The 21,694-nt window shown below is 39.7% G+C and overlaps 1 protein-coding gene across 5 annotated transcripts in view; it reads left to right on the top strand.

The window, feature by feature from the left end:
* The first annotated feature begins 3,930 nt into the window (after positions 1–3,930).
* The window catches only part of vdr (vitamin D (1,25- dihydroxyvitamin D3) receptor), a 28,086-nt gene continuing 10,322 nt past the window's right edge, over positions 3,931–21,694 (top strand). For 3 of the 5 annotated variants that reach the window (XR_908823.4, XR_013655854.1, XM_011475296.4), the window contains exons 1-7: positions 3,931–4,481; positions 4,773–4,848; positions 14,217–14,364; positions 16,057–16,187; positions 17,494–17,690; positions 19,016–19,115; positions 19,961–20,141. Coding sequence is in view for 3 of the 5 variants with exons in the window: in XM_011475296.4 (XP_011473598.1) it covers positions 14,219–14,364; positions 16,057–16,187; positions 17,494–17,690; positions 19,016–19,115; positions 19,961–20,141 (755 nt within the window). In the remaining 2 variants the exon portion in view is untranslated. Of the gene's footprint in view, positions 4,482–4,772; positions 4,849–14,216; positions 14,365–16,056; positions 16,188–17,493; positions 17,691–19,015; positions 19,116–19,960; positions 20,142–21,694 lie in introns of those variants that run through there. The other 2 variants (XM_078946699.1, NM_001128517.1) reach the window with 2 other exon arrangements.

The following is a 21,694-nucleotide window of genomic DNA, read 5'->3' as shown; positions in this document are numbered from 1 at the left end:
CAGCGTGTCCCTTTGGTCCAAATGAAACAGAGCTTGCTGTGTTTGGAGATGGCTTTCTCACATGATCTTGCTTTAATGCAAAGTGCAGACAGGCTGCACGGTCTGGGGGAAGTGAGGCTGTGTGGGTCTTGACCAGCTGCCTGAGGCATCTCACGATGACAGAGGTAAATGGAACAGGGTGTCCTTCCCACAGGCAGGATATCCTATAAGTTTCATGAGCACAACAAGGATTCAAGTTATATTGCACTGGAATATTGCAAGAATGAAGGCAGGGAAAGGTTGAGTGTTCATTAGAGCTTCTAGCTGCAGATCTGTACATGCTCACAAATCTACATCAGGACACTTTCAGGTTCTTGGACTTGATGCAGAATATGCCTGATTCTCCCTTTCAAGCCTCGAGCACATAACCTTTTTTTAATGCACTCGTGAATTTACAAAAATACTCAAGTATCTCAGACAAAACTGAAACATTTTGTTGTAAGAAATAAAGAAATAAAGCTAGGCCAAAAGTCAGGATGGGTTAGGTGAGTAATGCATGCAGAGACATTGTTTTTGTGTATAAAAGTGTACTCCTGTTTGTTTGGGATGGAGGCAGTGATGTGTGACACAACTGTGGGCTCAGGCTGTCCTTATTACTGCACATTACCTTACTGTGAGATTTAATAAGATTTCAGTATGCCTTTGTTTGTATTTGTTGATACAAAACCTTTTATAGCAAAATGAACACGGCAAAAAGAGGTAGCCTAAAAAGAGGTAAAGAACATTAAGAAAATCACTAATAAGTAGTAAAATGATTTGTCCATGAAGCACATCATTTTAGTTGTTAAAAAGATATAATAAGATATTAAAATATAGAAAGATGTTTGACACAATCTAAAAAGCTAATTGTTGCATAGTATAACTTTAAATTTAATGTTATACGGCATAATACGTTTTTCCCCAGTAGTATTTATTTATCTCATTGTAGTTCCTTTTGATTACAAAACTACTGTAATAAGTGGATGTGACTCATTTTAGAACCAAATGTGAATAAAAATAAGATTACAATCTTAGTCCAAAGTTGACCCATCCTAATAAATCCCCATACAATCTAAAACTAAAGCACTTTTTCTTAGAAGATAAATATACATTTTTGTTTCCAAGATAATGACAATGAATGGCAGTCTAACTTGTCAACATGTATAGAACTTTAAAACCTTTACAAAAAGTGACATTTCAGGTAGAGTTTGTTTTTGGTCCTAAATCAAGTTTTTTCTATCGTCGAGACTTTGGAGCAAAAAGGATTTTGACTTATTTGAATATTAATTTCCTCATTACTGGATCTTAGCTCCTGACAAGACAAAACTTTTGAGAAAAGCCTAGAAAGAAATAGAGCACGGAGAAGTTTAAAAAAACTATTAAACTGGTAAAACTATTAAAAAGAAAAGGTCTGAAATCTTTGCAAATAGTTTACAGTGAAATTGTTGCAATTTATTTTTGTGCAGTCCAACAATTAAGTGTAACAGATAAGATTACCGCTTTCAGACAATTTGCATTGTCATTTTATAATGTAATCTAACGTTGAGTCTTGATGTCGTTGTGCTCTAACATCATCTCTCTTACCACGCAGTTATTCCTGTCTCTGCAACATTGCCACAAAAACTGACTCCCCTACTTTTAGTAGGTCAAGATTTTCTGATTTATGAGTCCCCCTCCCCTCCCCTGGTTTCCAAACAGCAGGCCAGCTTCATGTGAAGAACTGGAGCATTTGAGGACACAAAATGGCGGAGCCAGGATGCATGTCTGACATGGGGTTGCGGAGCCAAATAAATCCCCATTAGCAAAACAGCTAGATCCAGAGCTGGTGCCAGACTTGGACAGCAGCCAAGCCACAGGACAAGGATCAGCTCCCCATGAGCATGAACCTAATACCCACACACTTTACTACCAGTTAGAGCTCTTGAATCAACAGTTAATATGCCTGTAACACATATTTAAGATGCTGGCAGATCCTGAAGACGCAGCATCTGAGGTGCAGATAGAATGTGAGGTTCGTAGAGACTTTTCCGTAGCTGACAGTGAACTTTGCACATGTCCTCAGGGTTTATGGTGTGAGCCTAATTGTTGACTGGTCTGTACTCTTGGCCAAACTGTGGCTACAAAATATATAACTGTTTGATGTGGAATGGACAAGAATAGTTTGGGAATGTCTGTTGTAAAAAATGTTGTTTTGAAAGCAAATCTGTGCTGGCAAATGATTCGGAGAACAGAACAGTGGCACCCATTATGCTTTCCCTCTTGCACTGTGAAATATAGAGATGCATGGATTGGTGCAGTACTCTGAATGGATAAAATAGCTTCTGGACTCTTTTCTTTTTTTTTTTTTAAGGTGCAGACAGCGGAGGGGGTTTGTATTTTTTAATCACTGATTTGTTTTGAGGTGTTAAAGCATGTGTACACATTTCTATTTCTCGCTGTTTTTAAACGAATCATGGGCAGATCTGCATTAGGAAAATGTGCAATAATTAGAAATGTGTTAAAATCCCACTCCAAACATATTTTCAAAGTGTTCCCATCGTTCTTTAATAATTTTAGACCATTTTTAGCCCATATCAAAGACCTCTGTTGTTTTCTAGAACAGAGTTTCTGCCGTAGTTCATCAGAAATTCACCTCTGAGCTGTCAGCCGGACGGTTGGCGCACAGTAAGCCTGCCCTCATTTCCCATCATATCTTTGTTTGCACTCTCTCCGGCTCGTCTGCAGACCTCAAAGTAACATTACTGGTGGTACAACAATAGCGAGCAATCTCAAATATTCAGCTGTAAGTCTGCAAGTAAATGCATCAGAAAGAAACAGAGCAGGGAGTTTTCCATTTGTAGATTTACATAACTACAAACTTATTCAAACATCAATATGCTTTCTTACATAAATCTCTTTCATAATGCATGGACATGTTTCTTCACAAAGGTACACGTTTGTGTACCCATGTGTAATAAACAAATAGTTCTTTAAGTAAAATAACTATATGCAAAACTAAATCTTTTTTTTACTTTCATGTAAGGAACTCGCTGTACTCCCACTCCCCCTCTTATCAGGGGTCTCTATGGTGTTTACTCTACAGACACACATCTGACCTTCACTTAGGCCCCTTCCGTTCGCCTTAATGCGCGCGCACGCACTCAGAAAAAAACAACACACACCAGCATTTTCCATCAGAGATCCTATACCCTAACTCTTAAAAACAAGTCATCTGTTGATGGAAATAAAAAAGAAACGTCGTCATTGTGTATTGAAGCAGATAAATCTTTGTCCTACATATGCGGAGTTATTTATCTCGCATTGTGAACGTATAGCAACATCGTCATGCGGCGGCACTGCCTTCTAGCCTACCACCATACTGCAGAGGGGACACACCCCTAAACCCTCACGCCTCGCTGCGCACATTTGTAGAGTGGCACAGAAACACGGAGACAAAAGGCACAAAACGGAAAACATTATAACAAACAGGAAATCTTTTGAATTTTATTCAAAATCCAAAATGTGAAATGATATTTGCGAATCAGCAATTTAAATGTGTAATGCGCATGCTTATGCAAACAAAGGCAGTCATGCCAAACAGGCAGATGGGATTCAATTCTGGCTCTATTGAATTGAAAACGTAAAAAATTGCCCTGTGAAAAAATGTGTGGAGAAACTCGCACCGTGTCTCCATTCAGCCACCGATACAAACGTTGTTGCTTTAAACCTCACGCGGTCAAAGTTGTTTACCTCTTCGTTACCTCTTACGTCACGACACACCCCTGTTTGAGCGGGCGGACTTTAGTTTGACGAGCACGAATGTCGACCAATCGTATGGGAGCTGGGTGTGAAATTACCCAATCAGGGTGGCGAAAAAGTGCCAACGACGGCTGTGATTGGCTGTCACGTGGGCTGAGGGGGAAATCCCTCTTTTCCGTAGAAATGCAAGTGAGGGGGCGGGGCATAACAAAAAAGTAATGGCCATTTATTTGAGACCTGAAGACGCAGGTTTAGCGTAATTTTCGTTGGATTACCTCAACTGGGCTTGGTTTCGCTGCGTGCTAGCGCGCGCCTTCCTCTGTGCATAGTCACGAGCTGCGTTTTCCGTTGGATTTTCGCAGTTCCCCGCGCCGGACCGCTCCATAAAGCTGGGCTGAACTCGGTGTCGCGTTTAGGGTTAAGCAGCCAGGCTAGCCACGCTAACGCTAGCTACTACAACCCGAAGCTGTGTGTGTGTGTGTACGTGTGTGTGTGTGCGAGCGCGCAAGGGCGTACGTAGTTTGACGTTTCTCGCCAAGTCTCTTCACGTATTATTTTTTTTTTTTTGAAGTTTAAAGTTACGTAGGCGTCTCTTCTTGAGCATATTCTTCCCCGGTCGGCAAAGCGGACCCACTTTGCCAGGCAGAGCATGATGATGAAGGCAGCGCCAACCAAAGAGGATTAAAAAGGTGCTCCACACACCGATGGGGAAAAGTTAAGCAGAGGTATGAAACTAACTCGCATGCACTGTCTGAAGGAATGCTGCTGCAGTGGCTCTACATGTTCGGATTTACCCTAAAAAAACTAGATTTGATTTGCGCCGACTTGCCATGACGATGTTTGACTACGCACTTACCCAAGAGCAGTTGAAATACTACGCACGCGGGGTGTATATAATAATGTTGCTCTTGAAAAATAGTTCAGTGTTACATAAACAGAGCAACTGCAGGTCAGGTCCTTGGGTACGGGCCCACTCAGTGACTTGCGACATGCCATTTTGCTTTTGTATTGAACAGGATTAACAGCACTGGATTAAACCCAAGAAACGGTTTCGAGTCTCACCTATTGCGCAAAGGCATGCTAAAACCCCAGGTAAGCCATGTTTGTTTCCTTCTGAAGTCATATACGTGTCAGAATGCACATCGGCGTGTATTGATGATACTGTTTACCCTGATGCAATCAGCCGCTCTGTTTTTTGATTAACAGTCTATAGTTTTACAACTTTACAACACTACTCCATTGGTTCTAGATACAAGAAAGGGTCAAATTTGTCAGTTTTCTGTATTTAATTTTAAAATGTCGTTTCCACGTTTAAATAACCCTATTTGGGCTTTTATTGTGAAAGGAATAAATTCGGACGCTTTTACTTTTCCATCCTTTGAGGCTGAACTAAGCTGCAAAAACAGGTCGCCTAAAAATAGGAAAAGAACAGTAATCCTAACAAGAAAGTATGAAAGATATTTGTAGTTTTTACTTAAGAAAATTTATAATAATAAGATGACAAAACAATTTAGAAGAGGGAAAAATCAGCTAAAAATCGAACTGTAAGAAATTCTATAGAAATTATTACTGAAAATTGAGTGTTATAAAGCCAATTAGTATTTTTCTGCTAGTTCCAATCATTTTGTTAGTGTTTTTTTTTATTTTAATTATTTATTTATGAACCTAATTTTAGTTCCTTTGATTGGTGATTAAAAAAAAATGTGTAATAAGTGGAAATGACTCATTTTAGAACAAAGTGTGAACAAAATGTGAATACAATAAATTCTCATAAAATCTAAAACTAACACTTATTCTGGGAACATAAATCTAAATGTTTGTTTCCGAAATATCGACAACGAATGCCAGTCGTCCCCATCAACATTTATTGAACTTTAAAATAGCATTGTTAACCAAAAACCTTAAATTAAGAGTTTTTAATAATAATTTCTACATCTTAGCTTTTAAATCTCTCCAGTGTACTGACTGACAGCTGGAAAGATGTAGAGCAAAGAGAAGTTGAAACCACTTCAAACCTGGTAAAATATCAGAAACGTTTAAAAGCAAGGCTTTAAATGCAAGTATCAAATGGTTTCGTGTGTGCAGGATACATAAAATAAAATACCCAAAAATACTTTAACGTCTTGTCTTCTTGTTTACAAATGTATGTTTGTAGTGGGAGGTATGCTGTTATATTTGTGTTTTATTTCATTTCAATTCAACTTTTGTTTAAATTAAACTAATTGTATGATGTTTAGGCCATTTTTTGGTCAAATATCACTATTAGAGTTTTCTGTTACAGATGCTTGCAGCCGTTTATTGTCTCTTCTTAAGTGTAACAACTGTTTTTGAATTGGTGGAAGACTTTTGTCAAGTGACTCTTAGAAATACCTCAGCCTTGGCACGAGATGAAAGTCGGCTTATGTGGCGCTTTAGATTTCCAAAGCTTGTTTACGTTGTAAGTGAACAGATTTTCTTTGTACAATTGGATGAGTTAATAGCATAAGCCATATTGGAGTGTTTAAAGAAAACAAAGTTTTTTTTTTTTTATTGATGTTTATTTTAATTGGTCCTTCTTTTTCTATATATGCTACTAGGTCAAAGTTTGATTATTTCTGTTTTGTGTTTTTCATTATCATTTACTTTTACAGATCTTATTATGATTGATTCTTTTTATTGAGTTTTTCCTGATAGCATAATGAATGTTTTTTTTTTGTCATATGCATACATGAATCACTTATAGCAGCTGCTGAAGCACTAGTGATTTGTGAATTTAAAGGTAAACCTTTGTGGACTTTTGCACATGCCTTCATAATTACCTTAACTGCTTAGATAGGAGTTAATATGCAGATTTTTAGTTAGAAAAATGTTCGTGTTTTTTTTTTTTGGAGACAGCTTTTAGTTGCCGCATTTTGTTTATCCCTCTGTGTCTAAAATTAATGGTTTTATCAGCCAGAGCTCTAGACTAACTTTTTGCACTGGTTGTGCCCCTAATTTTTTTTCCTTGGTGCACTAGCACGAAAATTTGGTGCACCCACCTTCTCGACCACTTTGCTGTTAACACTGCATTTTTACACGCCCACTTTCCTTTTTTTTCCCCCGCTGTTAATATTGGCATTCAGACTTGAAAAAGATTAAACTGGTAAACAAAAAGCCTTTTATTTGAAACAAAGAAGTGTTGAAAAAGTTGTTGTTTAAAGACCCACTCCAATGAAATTCATGCGAAATTCAACAATCTGGATCAAAATTATACACCTGGATAGCTCCAACATTGCTCGCCATTTTTGTTGCACCGGTAATGTTAGGTTGAGGTTGTGAGGGGATGTAAGCTAGCAGGAGAGAATGGAAACAAAGATTTCATGAAATACCAGCAGAGAGTTACTCCCGTTCAACCATTCCCGCCCACAACTCAAAGAAGACGACGCAGGTTCTTTTTGTTTTGGCGAAAAACTGCGTAATCATAATTAAAAGTTAAATTAATAAACTGATCTAGATCAACTTTATTTAGCCATGTTTAAATAAAATTTAATAAACTTGTTTTGAAATTGGAAAAGTCTTTATTTTTTGGTCACATACTCTATCAGGTATAGTTCAGACCATCACAGGACTATAATGATCAACTATCTTCCTGGATTAAACCACAGACAAAAACAACATAGGAAGCTGCTCAATAGCTCACATTTAGTCTGTTTTCAATGGAGTCGTGTGCAAAAGGTGATGTGCTTCTTCTTCGGTTCCTAGAACAATAACCCCCCCCCCCCCCTCCCCCCAAAAACAAACACACCTTTTTGTGACTTGGTTGCTCCCACGTGTGACTGAACAGAAACACGTCTGTCCTTCCCTCTTAAGAACCTGTATGTTATGCTGTTGCTGCTGTTTTGTGTAGAAATACCAAATACTTAGCTGTTCAGTATACATATCTGAAATCTAGATTTGTTTTTGTCGGGTATATTTAATATATGTGAAGTACTACAAAGACTGTAAACTATTTCTTATGTTTAGGTTCCAGGGGAGCTTCTTTCTGATTGGCTTTGTGCCTTTTATGGACGGTTATGTAATTTGGTATGTGAGCTTGGTGCTTTTGCACCCGTGTCCCACGTTTCTGCTCGGTTCTGTCATGTTTTCGGCGTCTGCAGAATGCACACCGGCCGCGTCAAACCCAGCATAGACGTAAACACAGCGTTTGCTGTATATGTGTCTGAGCGTGCCTCTCCCTGCCTCGTCTTTTTCCCTTCTCCAGAGTCCAGCAAGAGGCCCAGCATAAGGTGAGGGGGGGTGGCCCGTTGTTACTGCCTCCATCTCCCCTTTGGTTGGCCAGCAGCAGTACTGGGGCCTGGGTATTTGGTCAGCGGGGCGGGTGGGAGCAGGGAACATGGGGCTGGACATGGAACGCGGACCCCCACCCACCCCTTTCTACTTCAGTGTAGTTCATGCTGAATGGGCCACAGGTCACCTTGTCATGTGCTGTAACATGCTGCCCGTGATCATAGGAAAGGAGCATGAGACCGACCCGTGAAGGCGAGAATGAGAGGGAAGCACACAGACAGGACAGGACAAGTCCGCTTAGCCAGTTGTTTAGCTGCGTTACAGTGTCTGTTTTGTTGTTGCTATAAGCCCCCCCCCCCCCCCCCCACTTATTTTTTATTGTCTAAATTGTTGTCAGACAAAAATGATTTTTATGTATCTGTTGAACCTAAACAGTGTTTTGAGCTGTTGATTTGGTTTTGATAGTAAACCTTAATCGCCATCCAGGTTTCTCCTTTCCTCTTTCCTTTTGTTTTCTGGTAGTGTGTGTACTTTCATGCGCTTCTCTTTGTGAATCCACGCGTTCCCATTGTAGCCTAGATCTCAGTGCAGCCTGGGTCATTCCAGATCAGATTTGTTTTACGTCTCTCCTGTTCTGTACGCACAGTGACCCGGCACATGGTATGCAGCTAAACGCGTCTTACCTTTCCTCCCTTTGGCTCTCACACTCTGTTTTTGTTTGTTTTCTTTACCTTTTTTTTTTTTTTACTTGTTCTTATCCTCTGCAAACGGAACAGTTGCAGCAAACAATTTCTGAACCGTTTGTGGGATTGCATCATCGAGCTAGGGCGCCCGTTTGGACCGCCGTGCAGGGCCTCCACAGCAATCCCCTTTCAGCCTTTCAGGACGGCTAACGTAGGCCTGGATGTGATCCTGACTCGTATGTTGGGATGAGTTCTGTAAGCTCATTGCTGACATTCTTAGGACGTGATGCCAGAGGTTTTTCTATTCCTTTTTTTCCTGTGTCTCTTTTGCATTTGAGATGTCATTTCGGATCTTCCTGTGAACGTGGAGAAATGAGCGGCCGTGTGCACGGAAAGACACGGGCCACGGTCCACTGTGGTACTCATCTTTCTGTGAGCTCTAACTTCCTATACGGTTACTGCAAACCTTCGTGCAATATTTTATTAAAACAGCTTTAATCAGGTGCAGCTATTTTCGTATTTCCTATTTCTGTTCTTAACCTCTCAATCTCTTTATTTATTTATTTATTTTTTTTTAGGTTTAACCTTTTTGCATCTAAGACAGAATTTTACGCTGATTTATCTGAAGTTTCAGCTAATTAAGGGGTGAAGGTTAAGATTTAACTTGGGGTTTCACTGAAGGAAAAACAGTTTTAAAGTTGGATTATGCAGATTCTTTTGGTATGCTGTATAAAGTCTTGTGATTTTAATACTGCATTTGTCTTATTAATACATATTTGACTTGTAAATTTAATTTGGATATGTTAGAACACCCTTCTGTTTTATAAGGAACATAGATTTTGGTGAAGACCCACTGCATGCTCAATTGCACTTGTTCTCTTGTCGGCCGAAAGGAAGGGGAAACTCCCTGTCCTCTACACCTTTACAGCCAAAATTAGGGCTAAGTCTTTATAGTTTAGATTTCACCACCTAGTTGAAATGACACGCTGTGGTTGGTCTGTTCTGTAGTTACAGCTGACCTCATCTTTTGCCCATCAGCGACCGCTGCTGTTTTTCTCTTACTTTCAGTTTTTCCTTGACCTTTCTTAATAGAGTAGTTGTGGCATGTTGACGATTTCAGCACATAGATTTTAATCTTGGTGTACATCAGGTGTGACAACAAAATCAGTTGTTTTTAACAGTAGAAAACCAGAACAAAATAAATGTAGTTTATATGTGATGTAATTCCAATTAATGGCCTTTTTTCTCTCAACTCATTCTGGATGAGGAACCGTCAGAGATCAGAAGTTTTTATATTTAGCCATTAATTGAAGTGGCTTGTGACGGTTTATTTTTAGCCAGCTTTTAAAAAACGGGCTGTTTGTGTTGTTTGTGTTCTTTTGGACTGCAGCTCGGTGCCTAGAACAAATGCCAGGTTTTATTTTTACAAAAGGCAGAACGGGTCCAGTGGGTCAAGTCCACTTGGTTTTACTTTAACAAAGAGCACTTTAGCTGCCCCCCCCGTGTTGTATCAAAGTGCACATGTATGTTATTCGTTGCGTTGAGACCCCGCACACATTTTGTTTTACCTGGATCACTTTCATTGCATGCTGTCACTTTCCTCTGCTACCAGAAAAATAAAAACCTTTTGGTCGGGAAACCATTTTGTGATGTGAAAGGAGGATTTCATTTAAATGTTTGGCACAAACTACTTTCAAAAAACTAATTTTGGCAGCAATTCTCAGATTTTTATCTGGTTTTGTAAACAGCTGAACTTTTTTAATGGGCCTATATCATGCTTTACTTAAGTCTTTCAGGGTAAACTATATCCAAAATATATATTACCGTTAGCAAATTTTTTTACTAAATAGGAGTTTTTTTTGCTGTTCATTTTCCTACCAGGAAGTAGGATGACTCGATCTCTGACGCTCCGCCTTTCGCTCCAAACGCCTGCCCCCTCTTCACGACGACAACCTAGAGCCCACCTCGGCAGTATGTCTGCGTCTCGTGCACGATAACAAACGGCATCCGAACTTTTTGCAAAGATGGATGTGCATATTGTGCATATAAAATAAAAGCGTTTAGCCGATCACCGCTAGCCCCACGGAAAAAGTGGGCGTGTGTGTGTTAGCCTGGGGGCGGTGCTGTCAACGCAGACTCTTCCTGGAAGGGGCTGTTCTCACTTTGTGATGTCATAACGTGAGAACCCGCTCGTTTTTGTGGCTTGGGAGGGGCTGGTGCTCAGACAGCAGCGTTTTGGAAGAATACTCAAAGATGAACCGATCACAGTACCGCTTTGGCGTTGTTTATTGTGAGAGGTTAACATCATAATGCACTTCAACGCTCAAATCGTTGATTTTGCACGAGATAAGCCACTCTAACAAATCAATTTGTTTTTGTCTGTTGAAATCCTGTTTTTTTTTTTGGTCTTGTTTAGGGGACAAAACCTGCAGCCAAAACATGACACACTACCATGGTTGACTTTCTTTTGTAGCTGACAAAGTGAAGTGTGGTTTAGGAAAAGAAGGGATGCATGTAGTGCACATTCCATCAAAAGCTCCTGAAACAAAAAAAGCATTCAAAATAAAAGTGTGAAGCTGACTTTACGAGTTTGCAGTTGCTTCGTTTCCCCGGTGTGAGCTTGTCTCTGTAAATACTTGTTTAGTGCATCAGATGATTTACTTTTATTTTCGTTCCCTGAATGATATGGGCTAATTTTAACACCTCCCCTTTGATGTTTACAGCTGTTTGTCATTGATATTTCATAATCAAGGCCGACTCCTGGCGTGTCAAGCCCCCCATTGAAGTAAAAATCAGAAATAGACGTTAAGAGAGAAGTTTAAAACAGATCTCACGTGTTGGACTTTGACACCGCACCATTACTCTGCATGTTTTTAAAGCCCCACTCTTTTTGTTTTGCACTAGGACGTTGTCACAAAACAGACTTTTTACCTTCAATATGCTGGTAATAAGACGTTTGTTTTCAAGAATGTTTTGTGAAATTCCTTTTTATACAGTTCAGAATGTGGAACAATTAATCTGCTAGTCATTGCGTCTAATTGCAAGTTTGACTTTAAATACGTCCATTATGGTTGCAAGACCCAAATACTTGTGTTTGCTTAACCTCTTAAGTATTTTAAAAACCACTACATTCGTTTTATCTCCTGTTACACCAGTGGAAAAAAAGAAAAGCTACAATGCTTTAAATTATCAGAGCCAAAGATTTAATTGGTCATGCTTATAAGAGTCGAGAGAGACGTTCAGTCGATGCCTGGAGCTAGAAACTTGTTCTGTGGCTTTTCCGACTCTAGAAAGGTAGAAGTACAGATCTAGTCTAATAACCTGATGCATTATTAAAAGCTCTCAGTTCTCTTGTGCATTTGGGGTAATAGCCTGTCATGGCTGGATGCAATCACAGAGGACTGACTTCAGTCATCATTCGATTAGAACCTCTGGTAAATGACTGTTTTGGTTCACAGTGACCGATGAATGCGACTCCCTGCTATGAGCAGTTTATCCACCGCTATCAGAACTAACAGATCTCTTCATCATGAGTATTTTTTTCTTTTCTTCAATGCAAATTAACCTCAATTGCACAACTTTACAAGAAAGAGACCATAGCTTTGGGATTCTTCTGATTAAACACTGATTAGATTTTTGCATCTTGCTCAAATGGTCGTGTGACTGTCGTTTTATAGCTTATCACTTTCACAGACACTACCAGGAGTCGTAGAAACTCACAATCCCGGCTATCTACAAACGCTTTCAGAAGTGATGAAACGAGGGCCAACTTCACAAATAAGTCATCACCCAAGTGATGTATTTAGCTGGTGAAATTAAATCACGACAGTTGGGAAGCCACTTCAATTTGACTTCAGTTATGTAAAACGGCACATTTACAGAGCTTTACTGTCGCCTGCTCTGCTTCACAAGTGTCATTGTGATGCTGGCACGCAAGCTTTGCTGCGGTTCTCCTCAGATTTTGGAAAGCGGATGGGAATTGTTTTGCAATGGAGGCTTTTTAATGATAAATGTAGATTCATATTGTCTGGTAAATGATTCTGAAGGATGTATGGGAGTATTGTGGGCTTTCACCTCATAAATGGAGAAAGGGTGGATCTGGCCAACGCTTGAAGATCAGGAATTATCCTGGAGTGATTACCAAGTGCCTAGTTTGTGGTCCCAGAAAGGTTAGGCATTGGATTTTTATTTTATTTTCAATAAAGTATGTTGTGATGATCTCTTATGTGAAGGGTGATACAACAATGTCCTTTTTTTTTGCCCTGTGATCTGGCTGGAGGCTCAGCAGTTACACCAATAGCTGCTTTGTGGTCTGTTGTTCATCATGGTTCTTTTGGACTGATCTGCCAAATTCCCTCTGCAAATATTTGCAGACGTGTTTTGGTGTACAGTAACAGATGTATCTGAAATTCCTGGTTAAGGTATGCGGTGCCCATTTCAAACTTGAACCACAACAATTCCTGAAGCTCTCAGCCGTAGGAATATAAAGACTGAATCTGGCGATTGAAAAAGAGAACCCACGTTCTGTTCATAGAATTAGTTAGAGCCAGGACTAAGTTTGGAAATGTCCTGCTCCTGCTCACTGATGACCCTAACCGAATAACAACATCAAAACTTTGTTTTCAGGCATAAATGATGAAGTGCCCTGTCAAACAATTTTGAATTATTCATTTAGCCTTTTCCGCATTGACTGTTGATTTGTGAGTTTGTTGAGTATTGAATTAGTCTCCCTCCCCCACCTCCTTGATCCTCCATCTTTGGCCTTGCCTTCCCTCTGGAACTGAAGCAAAAGAACGGAGCCAGAGAACGGCCGTGTGAAGGACGCTGGCTTTGTTTGTTTGTTTGTTTGTGAGGATGCTAACCTTGTGTTGACAGGCCTTTTCTGCCCTCTCAAGTTTTAAAGTTAGATTAGTATTTGGTGCATCTTGTGATCCAGGGCGACTTTGTTTTTTGTACTTCCTTGTCTAAGGTGTCGAAACATTGGGAAAAACAATTTTTTTCTTCTGAAAGAAAATCAAAATACTGAAGCAAACATCTTAGTCTGCTAGATTTTCTTGTGTCTATTGACTTTCTGTACCTGAAGATGACCAAAGCATTTCTTCCTGTAATATTTGTTTTCCTGGTTCTCCTTTCTTTCTTTCTTTCTTATAGTATCTTCCGCCTTTTTTGCCGCTTTTTCCAGCTATGACTTTTGGTCCTTCAACTCCTTGAACTTTTCAAGATATTCCAGATTTTTTGCCTCCATTGAAAAACTTGGGGAGTCCTTGGTGCAGAAGCTCACTGGTTCGATACCCGGCGCTGACATTTTTCACAAAAATATATTTTTTTGTAATTGTGCTGTTTTCACTTTATTTATGGTCAACTTTGATCATTTCTTTTATCTATTTTTTCCCCGCCAATCATTACCCTTTTAGTTTCATTTTCATTCAGCAATATAACATTTAATCCTGCATTTTGTTCTGGAAATGCAGCTCCTTGTAGTTTCCTATGTTGTCATTGTTTACACATGTTGTGTACCTGTTCTCATTTCAGTGATGGAGGCCACTGTTGTGAGTACGTCCACTCTCGCCACCGATGAGTTTGACAGGAACGTGCCGCGGATCTGTGGCGTGTGTGGGGACAAAGCCACTGGCTTCCATTTCAATGCCATGACCTGTGAAGGATGCAAGGGCTTTTTCAGGTAGATGTGGCGAAATGGGAAGCAGAAATCTGACCTGGGTCAACACTGAAGCTTGTACAGGTTGTCGTGCAAAAATAATGGTATTTTTCAGAGGTTTAATTTTAACAATTTGATTCAAATCACAATTTGTGGTTGATGAAACATTTCAGTCGATGTTAGTTCATTTTGAGCGATCCAAACCGATCCAGGACATCTTTAGATAAAACTTCAACCAGTGGGACTCAGAGAGAAATACCTGGTACTGAACAGCGAACAGTGAAGTTTTAGATTCAGATTATGTTTCTTGCAAGATAATCAAGTGTAAATTAAATATGTGTACAAACAAAACAAGATTTATTGGTAAATCCACTTGCATTTTTAGTTTCCTAAAGTTCAGCCCACTGTTGTTTTTCCAATCCAAATAATCCCAAAGGAACTTTATTCAAACATTTTAGCACACTGTATGGTAACACGTCATTGCTAAATTCAAAGTGTTTCCACACCAAAACATGGTCACTAGAGTGATCATTTTTAATGATCACTCTAGTGCTAGTGATCACTCTATTTTAATTCTAATTATGATATTTTTAACCAAAATCCCACAACCTAAATGTCTTAAAAAAGCCATATTTCATGTTTATTTGAAGCCTCTGTTTCCAAAATGTCCTTTACATGAGCGTGGTGCTGGGCTGTGTAGCCCCGCCCTTGATGCCCCCTTTCCCCATGAGTATAGAGCTTGACACAAAAGGGGGGGGGGTACAAACGACACCTACTGACAGTCATCACGGGCGGCTCTAGGGGGTTGCTATAGCAACTGCAAGATTTGGCAAAGCATCCCCTAGTATATTAAATAAAAATGTTGTTGTGCAAAATTTCCATTTCACATTTAATGTATTTCAGCGAGCTTGTGCAATGCGCTCCTGGGCCGTTGTGACATCACAACAGCTCATTAATTCAACCCAGGTGTCTTTGCGAGAGTTTGATTGACCGCAGTTCAAAAGGAGAAATAGTCAGAATTCCACATATGAAAGGATTTTATTATTACATTTGTTCTCTTTCATAAGAAAAAGGCCACACGTACGTTTCAAAAACTCAGAAAACGTGATTTTCATTGGAGGGGCACTTTTAAGTAAACACCTGCCCAGCTCACCTACTGTTTGACGCAAACGAACTTCCAATTTAAGCAAAGACTAAACTGAGAGGAGTGCTGTTTTCTTGAGTGTGAGTTCAGCATGTCCTTCCATTTGCGTCGGTTCCATTCTGGACTGTTGATATTCAAAGGGAGAGCAGGAAAAATACGGATGTTTAATAATCTCCTTCCTCATTTTTCAGATGACCTTTGTCTAAATTCTCAGAGTTCGTATGTGTCTCCTGTGTTTTTGTTCACGTTAGTGTATAAACACCCGTGCATTAATATGAATGGTCTTCTCTCCATGTGATTTGGCAAAACTGCTCCTCTGGTCTGCACATTTAAACTGCTCATTCCTGAGCTAGAAGGGCAGAAACCTTTTATCTACGATGATTATCAATTGTGCATAACACGGTCAAAGTGCCCCATTGCTTTTAATGGCTGATTGTAGTGGTAAACAACCCTGTTCTGAAACATGTTGAGCAATAAAGTATATTCCATTTTTTTACTTCTGTAAACCTTTTTATTCAACAGGTTTTTTTTTTTTTTTCATGTGTACCTTGAAATGTGTTTGATTCATGTAGACGCAGCATGAAGCGCAAGGCCTCCTTTACGTGTCCTTTCAACGGCAGTTGCACCATCACCAAGGACAACAGGCGTCACTGCCAGGCATGCCGGCTGAAACGCTGCGTGGACATTGGAATGATGAAAGAGTGTGAGTTTGATAGGAAACTTATCTACAAGTCATCATGCAAAGCTGCGTGTGTTTAGAAAACATTTGTTGTTTGATAAAGGATTTGTTTTCTCCCTTATCTAAAAGTGTGCTTTTTCTGCTTCCTTAAAGTGTAATGTTGCAAAGCTCAGAGTCAACAAAGGGATGTTATTGTTTTACAAAACGACTGAGCTCCTGAGCAGCCTTAAACATCCTGCTGGCTGTTCCTTTACCTTATGTATTTATCCACATCGCTGTGCGATTGATCAGAATATAGTTTGGCCACTGTTTAGTTTGGCCAGCCTCATTCAAACACTAGAGTTAGATATTTGTATCTTGACCACCGTGTAGCCTTTACTGAATTGTTTAGATATCAGATTATGATTAGATTAATGAAAGACTCCTTGAAAATGTAAAAATGTCCATTTTGAATCAACGTAATGTCTTGAAAAGAAACTAAAAGAAGGAGAAACTTTAGAAGACATTAGGTCTAACATATCATGAAACTGGTTTTAGCCATCTTGAAGCTCTTGTGTCCTCCTGAAAATGTTATGTAAGGGTTGGACTGCTGTTGGTTATCTCAGGGTCTTTGCCCTTTTACAGTGTTTACATGTTCTGTTTGAGCTAGGGGAGCCCCCCCACCCCACCACTGGATCGTGGACTACAGTTGCAGTTTAAACACCTTTTGTGCAACAAAACCTTTTTTTTTTTTTTTTGAACACAAACTGCTGTTTGTTTCAGGTCTTCAATTAGCCAACACATCCTTTCTAGTTTCTGCTTGCATCCGAAACCGTCCCCGGGCCAGAAAAGTGTTTTTGTTAGTGTTTCTGGTAGTGATAGCACCAACAATACTGTTTACTGTATTTGAAACGGGAGGCAGTGATGTTGGTGTTCTGAAAACAGCGGCGTGTTGTTGAAGCCCGGCTCTCTCTGTTTCTGTGAGCTAATTCAGTGGCTAGAACAACAAGGAACGAACAGAACAAAGACAATGCGTTCAGTTATTCAGTTCAGCAGGGGTCTCCATATGGACCCATCCCCTCCCATTCTCCTCCTCCAGAGAATAACAACCTCTTTTCACAAAACAACATAGATGTAGCTGTCATCAAATGAAAGAACATAGTGTACCTTACAGCGGTTTTATGTAGGAAATTGACTGTTATTCTAGGGGTTGGTGACTAATTGTGCTGAGATTCCGGTTTTGTTCATTAATTTTGAACTTATAAAAAAATTCCTTACATTTTCCCCCCAGAAAGTTTATTTTGTTTATGTGTGTGTGTATTTCCAACACACACTCTCTCTCTCCTCCTAGTCATTCTGACAGACGAGGAAGTGCAGAGGAAGAAGGACCTGATTCAGCGGAGGAAGGACGAAGAGGCGCAGCGTGAAGCAGAAAGGGAGGCGCGTCGGCCTAAGCTCACCGATGAACAGAGTCAAACCATCGCCACTCTGGTGGAGGCGCACCACAAAACATATGACGACTCTTACTCTGACTTCTGCCGCTTTAGGGTTTGTATCTCAGTACCTGGTCTTCTGTTCATGACAACACACCACACATGTGCGTTTCCATCACACATGTGCGTGTTTAAACTCTCAATGTTCAATCTTTCATAGAAAAATGAGTCCAGTATTACAGAGGGACACCAAAGATCTGATTACATAAAACAAATATGTTAATTTGGCAAACTGAACACATTTTGAGCAGGAGACAAACAACAGTTTACAGCCAATCAAGATGCAGAACACAATGCACGGCTAAAAAACCAGAATTGAACTAAAAATCTATTAAAGTGTTAAAACAAAACACTACTGTACATTTATATTTCCCTAAAAAAGTCAATTAGATAGTTAAAAAAAGAGTGACTGTGTAAGTCGAGATTATTCTTTTGTCTTTTAAGGTTTTAGATTAAGTTTTAAATTTAATAGTTACGCTTTTAAGAGTAAAGGCTGTGCCACACAATCGCTGTGTACATTTTGTGTATATTTCACGGATGAAAATTGGTCAAACTTGAATAAAGGGTTAAAAAAAAGCTAGATGACATTTTTATGTATGTATCACAAATGAACAGTGTTAATATGACGGAAGACGTACGAATAAACCACGCAAAGAACACGTAAATCAACGGAAAAAACAAATTTGGCCCAAAATTGACTGAAATTCCCAGGGATGAACCATAATAAACGTCAAATAAGTGGCGCAAGATCTGTGTAAAAACCCAATGAATTGTGTGTGAATCACGAATGGGTTGGGTATGTAGCCCGATCAGTTTTAACGGGAAATGTCCGCCGGTCTGTTAGAGACACGTGGAACTGTCGTGGAAAGCCACAAATTTACGCAACATTTGCATCAAATATGTGGACAAACTATGTTAAAGATGTCTCTTAACGGCTTCATTCTCAACTGACCTAAAATTTTGATCAGCTAAAACGGAAATTCACGTAAAGACCCGTCGGACGAAACCCTCGATGGGCATCTGTGCACATCGAACGACGAACTCCAGGAAAACTGCGTACGTGGAGAATGCACAAAATGTACGTAGTGGCTGTTTGACACGAGCTTTAGTAAGTCACAATTGGTTTGACACATATGGCTTTAGGACGATCCAAAAGGAACACGACCGTTGGTAGAGTTTGCTCTAAAGTCAGTTGTATTTTTACAAAAGCTGTTTTTTTGTTTAATATCAAGTTTTTGAATCACAGAGAAACTGTAATGTGTAAAACATTTTTCAATTGGTAAAAATATATTGGAAAAAATATATATATGAAAATAATAAAAAATCATGAAAATGATTATTAATGGCGACCTTTAACCTTCCCTTTGCTCTGCCGTGTAGCCTCCAGTGCGTGACGGTCCCGTGACGCGAAGTGCCAGCAGAGCCGCCTCCCTCCATTCTCTCTCCGATGCTTCCTCTGACTCCTTCAGTCACTCTCCAGGTGAACTTGACTAACTTTTGTCAGACCTGATCAACATTTCCCAAAAGAAATGAAGAGACACTGATCCACTGTCCCAGGTCTTCTCAATCTGTGTCTACAAGACACTGTTTTCCAGATCCCTGGTTTACCTGTTTCTGGTTACCTTGATCAGGTGTGTTCAGTCGATTAGTATCACCTGATGCAGCAAATGCGGCAGAAACAGCGAAAACAGCAAGAAACTTGAAATTATCAGACCTGTGACAACACAATCAACACAACCTGTTATTGTTGTGTTTCGGAGCAGCCAGTTATTGTTTTTAGGTGATAAATGAAGGTTCTTCAAACATATTACCGTCCTCCTCCCATCTCCACCTTTGCTTCTGCAATTACAAGCTGTAAGTAAGTAAAAAAATAGATAAAAACGCAATTAGGAAAATGGCAGGTGTCATTGAAAATATTTACAATAAAATAAAATAAATGCCACAGTTGTGTTTACGTTTGGGGTTTTTCCCACTTTTTGCTTCATCCTGCTAGATCTTTGTTCCAGTTATGCATTTTTGGGACGGTATAGTTGCCATAAGCTTTTTTAATTTCGATTGAGTACATGTTCTGTGACTTTGGATGTGTCAATAAAGAAAGAAAAAGGTCAGCTACAAAGAAAGTAGCGGATGTATTTTTGACGCGTGACTAGCTGACTTGACTTGCATTAAGAAATGAGTCTGGTGTGGTGGAAAAAAAATCTTAGTTTTCAAAAATAAAACCTTCCTCGTGATCAAATTATTAAAAAACTTAATTTTGTGTCTCTTGTCTTCACTTTGAGCCACATTTTTATTCACTCGGCCTTCTTCTTCTTCTTGTGTCTGCAGAATCGGTTGACACAAAAATGAATTTCAACAACCTGCTGCTGATGTACCACGAACAGGGCAGTAGCCCCGACTCCAGTGAGGAGGAGGGGTCCAGCTTGTCAATGCTGCCGCACCTGGCTGACCTGGTCTCCTACAGTATCCAGAAGGTCATCGGATTTGCCAAAATGATCCCAGGATTCAGGTATGCACGCTTCTCTGAAGGGAGAATCAAGAGTGATGTCACAAGATTAAAAACAAAAAAATAATCAAGTTTAGTTTGGATGAATATGTTGATGCACTTTGCTCGTGAAAGTGAAAATCGAACAGTCAACGTGAGTTTAACGGGAATGCACAAAGACTGTTTTAACCTCTACTTACCGTATATTTACTTATGGGACATTTTGGTTTCTGTATTTCTTGTATTTTGGCTTCCCTCTGTATTTTTAACTTCCAGTGCTTTCATTTTTTATTTTTGTTTTTTGTTTTTTCAGAATGACCCTTGACCTAAATGTAGACTTTGTGTGACTTTTTATTGTCCGTGTGATTAGTTGTGCCGTGGAGATACCTGTGATTGCAATGCAAAGATCATAGATCACTGGCGTTCCTGTTGTGGAAACTCTTTTACTTCCAACAGGAGCGTAGCTGTTGTGCAGCTGCCACAGGCGTGCGGTTGGTGTAAAGGTCACTACAGTCGTATTGGTTTATGGCTTCCTGGTTATTGGGAGACAGGCTGAACCGTCCTCCAGGCCTCAGTTGTCATCATCACTCACAGTTTTCGGATAGTCACTTGTTTTTGATGATGGAATTATGTGAAGTGACACAAATGGAAAGTTTCTTGACGTTGCAGATCTTCACAAAGACCTATAAAATCTCAGATATAAGAGAAATGAATCCTAATAATATATTTTCGTCTCGTCGTTGCAACATCATTTCCATGTTTGTCACCAAAGAAAGAAGAATTCCTGGAATGCGCCGTCAAAGGTCGCTATTCATTTCTCCACCGCTAGCTAATGTTTGTTGCTAACGAGTGTGAAGGCGTGAAAATGCAAACCGGACATGGAACAGTGCAAATAATTCTTTTGCATTGTTTGGAACTGGTTTTATTTTTGAATTTGTTTGTTTTAATTTTTCTTTTGTTTGAAAATCTGTGACTGAAATTTTCTCTGGTTTGCACACGGTTACACTTGGGGTTTGTAGTTTGGCTGTTTTAAACGTACGTATGTGTGCTAATTTTATGATCCTGTGAACAGATGGGTTGATTGAAGTGGTATTTTAAAATAATATCTCTTTTTTTGGTAGTTGAAGTTGGAATTCTTTCATCCCTAATAAAAAAAACTCTTTTTGTTTTTTCGGTCTTAGTTTCCACGAGTAAAACTTTCCCCCGTGGAGGGTTTGTTTGTAAGCGTGCTGAGGGGGGCCGAGCGCTCGCTCGCTCTGCCGTCAGGTCATTGCAGAGTCAAGGCTAAAACGAGTCGGAGCCTGTATTTTTCTGAAGTTGTCAAAACGATGGACGGCGAGTGATGGACGTGATTACCTTTGGAATGTTTGTTCACTTTCGATCTACATGCTAATCTCTGAAAAACACCCCCCCCCCTCATCTCACACCACTCACCCCCCCCCCCCCCCCCCCCCATTTCACTGGCTTAACACATTTTGGGAAAATTAACCTCACAAGGTGGAGACATTTCAATTCTAGAGAAATTTCAAAAAGGGGCAATCAAATTGACATGTAAAGTAGCATCTGAGAGAAAAATA

Source organism: Oryzias latipes, chromosome 5, assembly GCF_053564925.1.
Source record: "Oryzias latipes strain Hd-rR chromosome 5, Olatipes_Hd-rR_3.1".
Lineage (NCBI taxonomy): Eukaryota > Metazoa > Chordata > Actinopteri > Beloniformes > Adrianichthyidae > Oryzias > Oryzias latipes.
The sequence above is the reverse complement of the archived record's forward strand: the minus strand, read 5'-3'. Positions and strand labels throughout refer to the sequence as shown.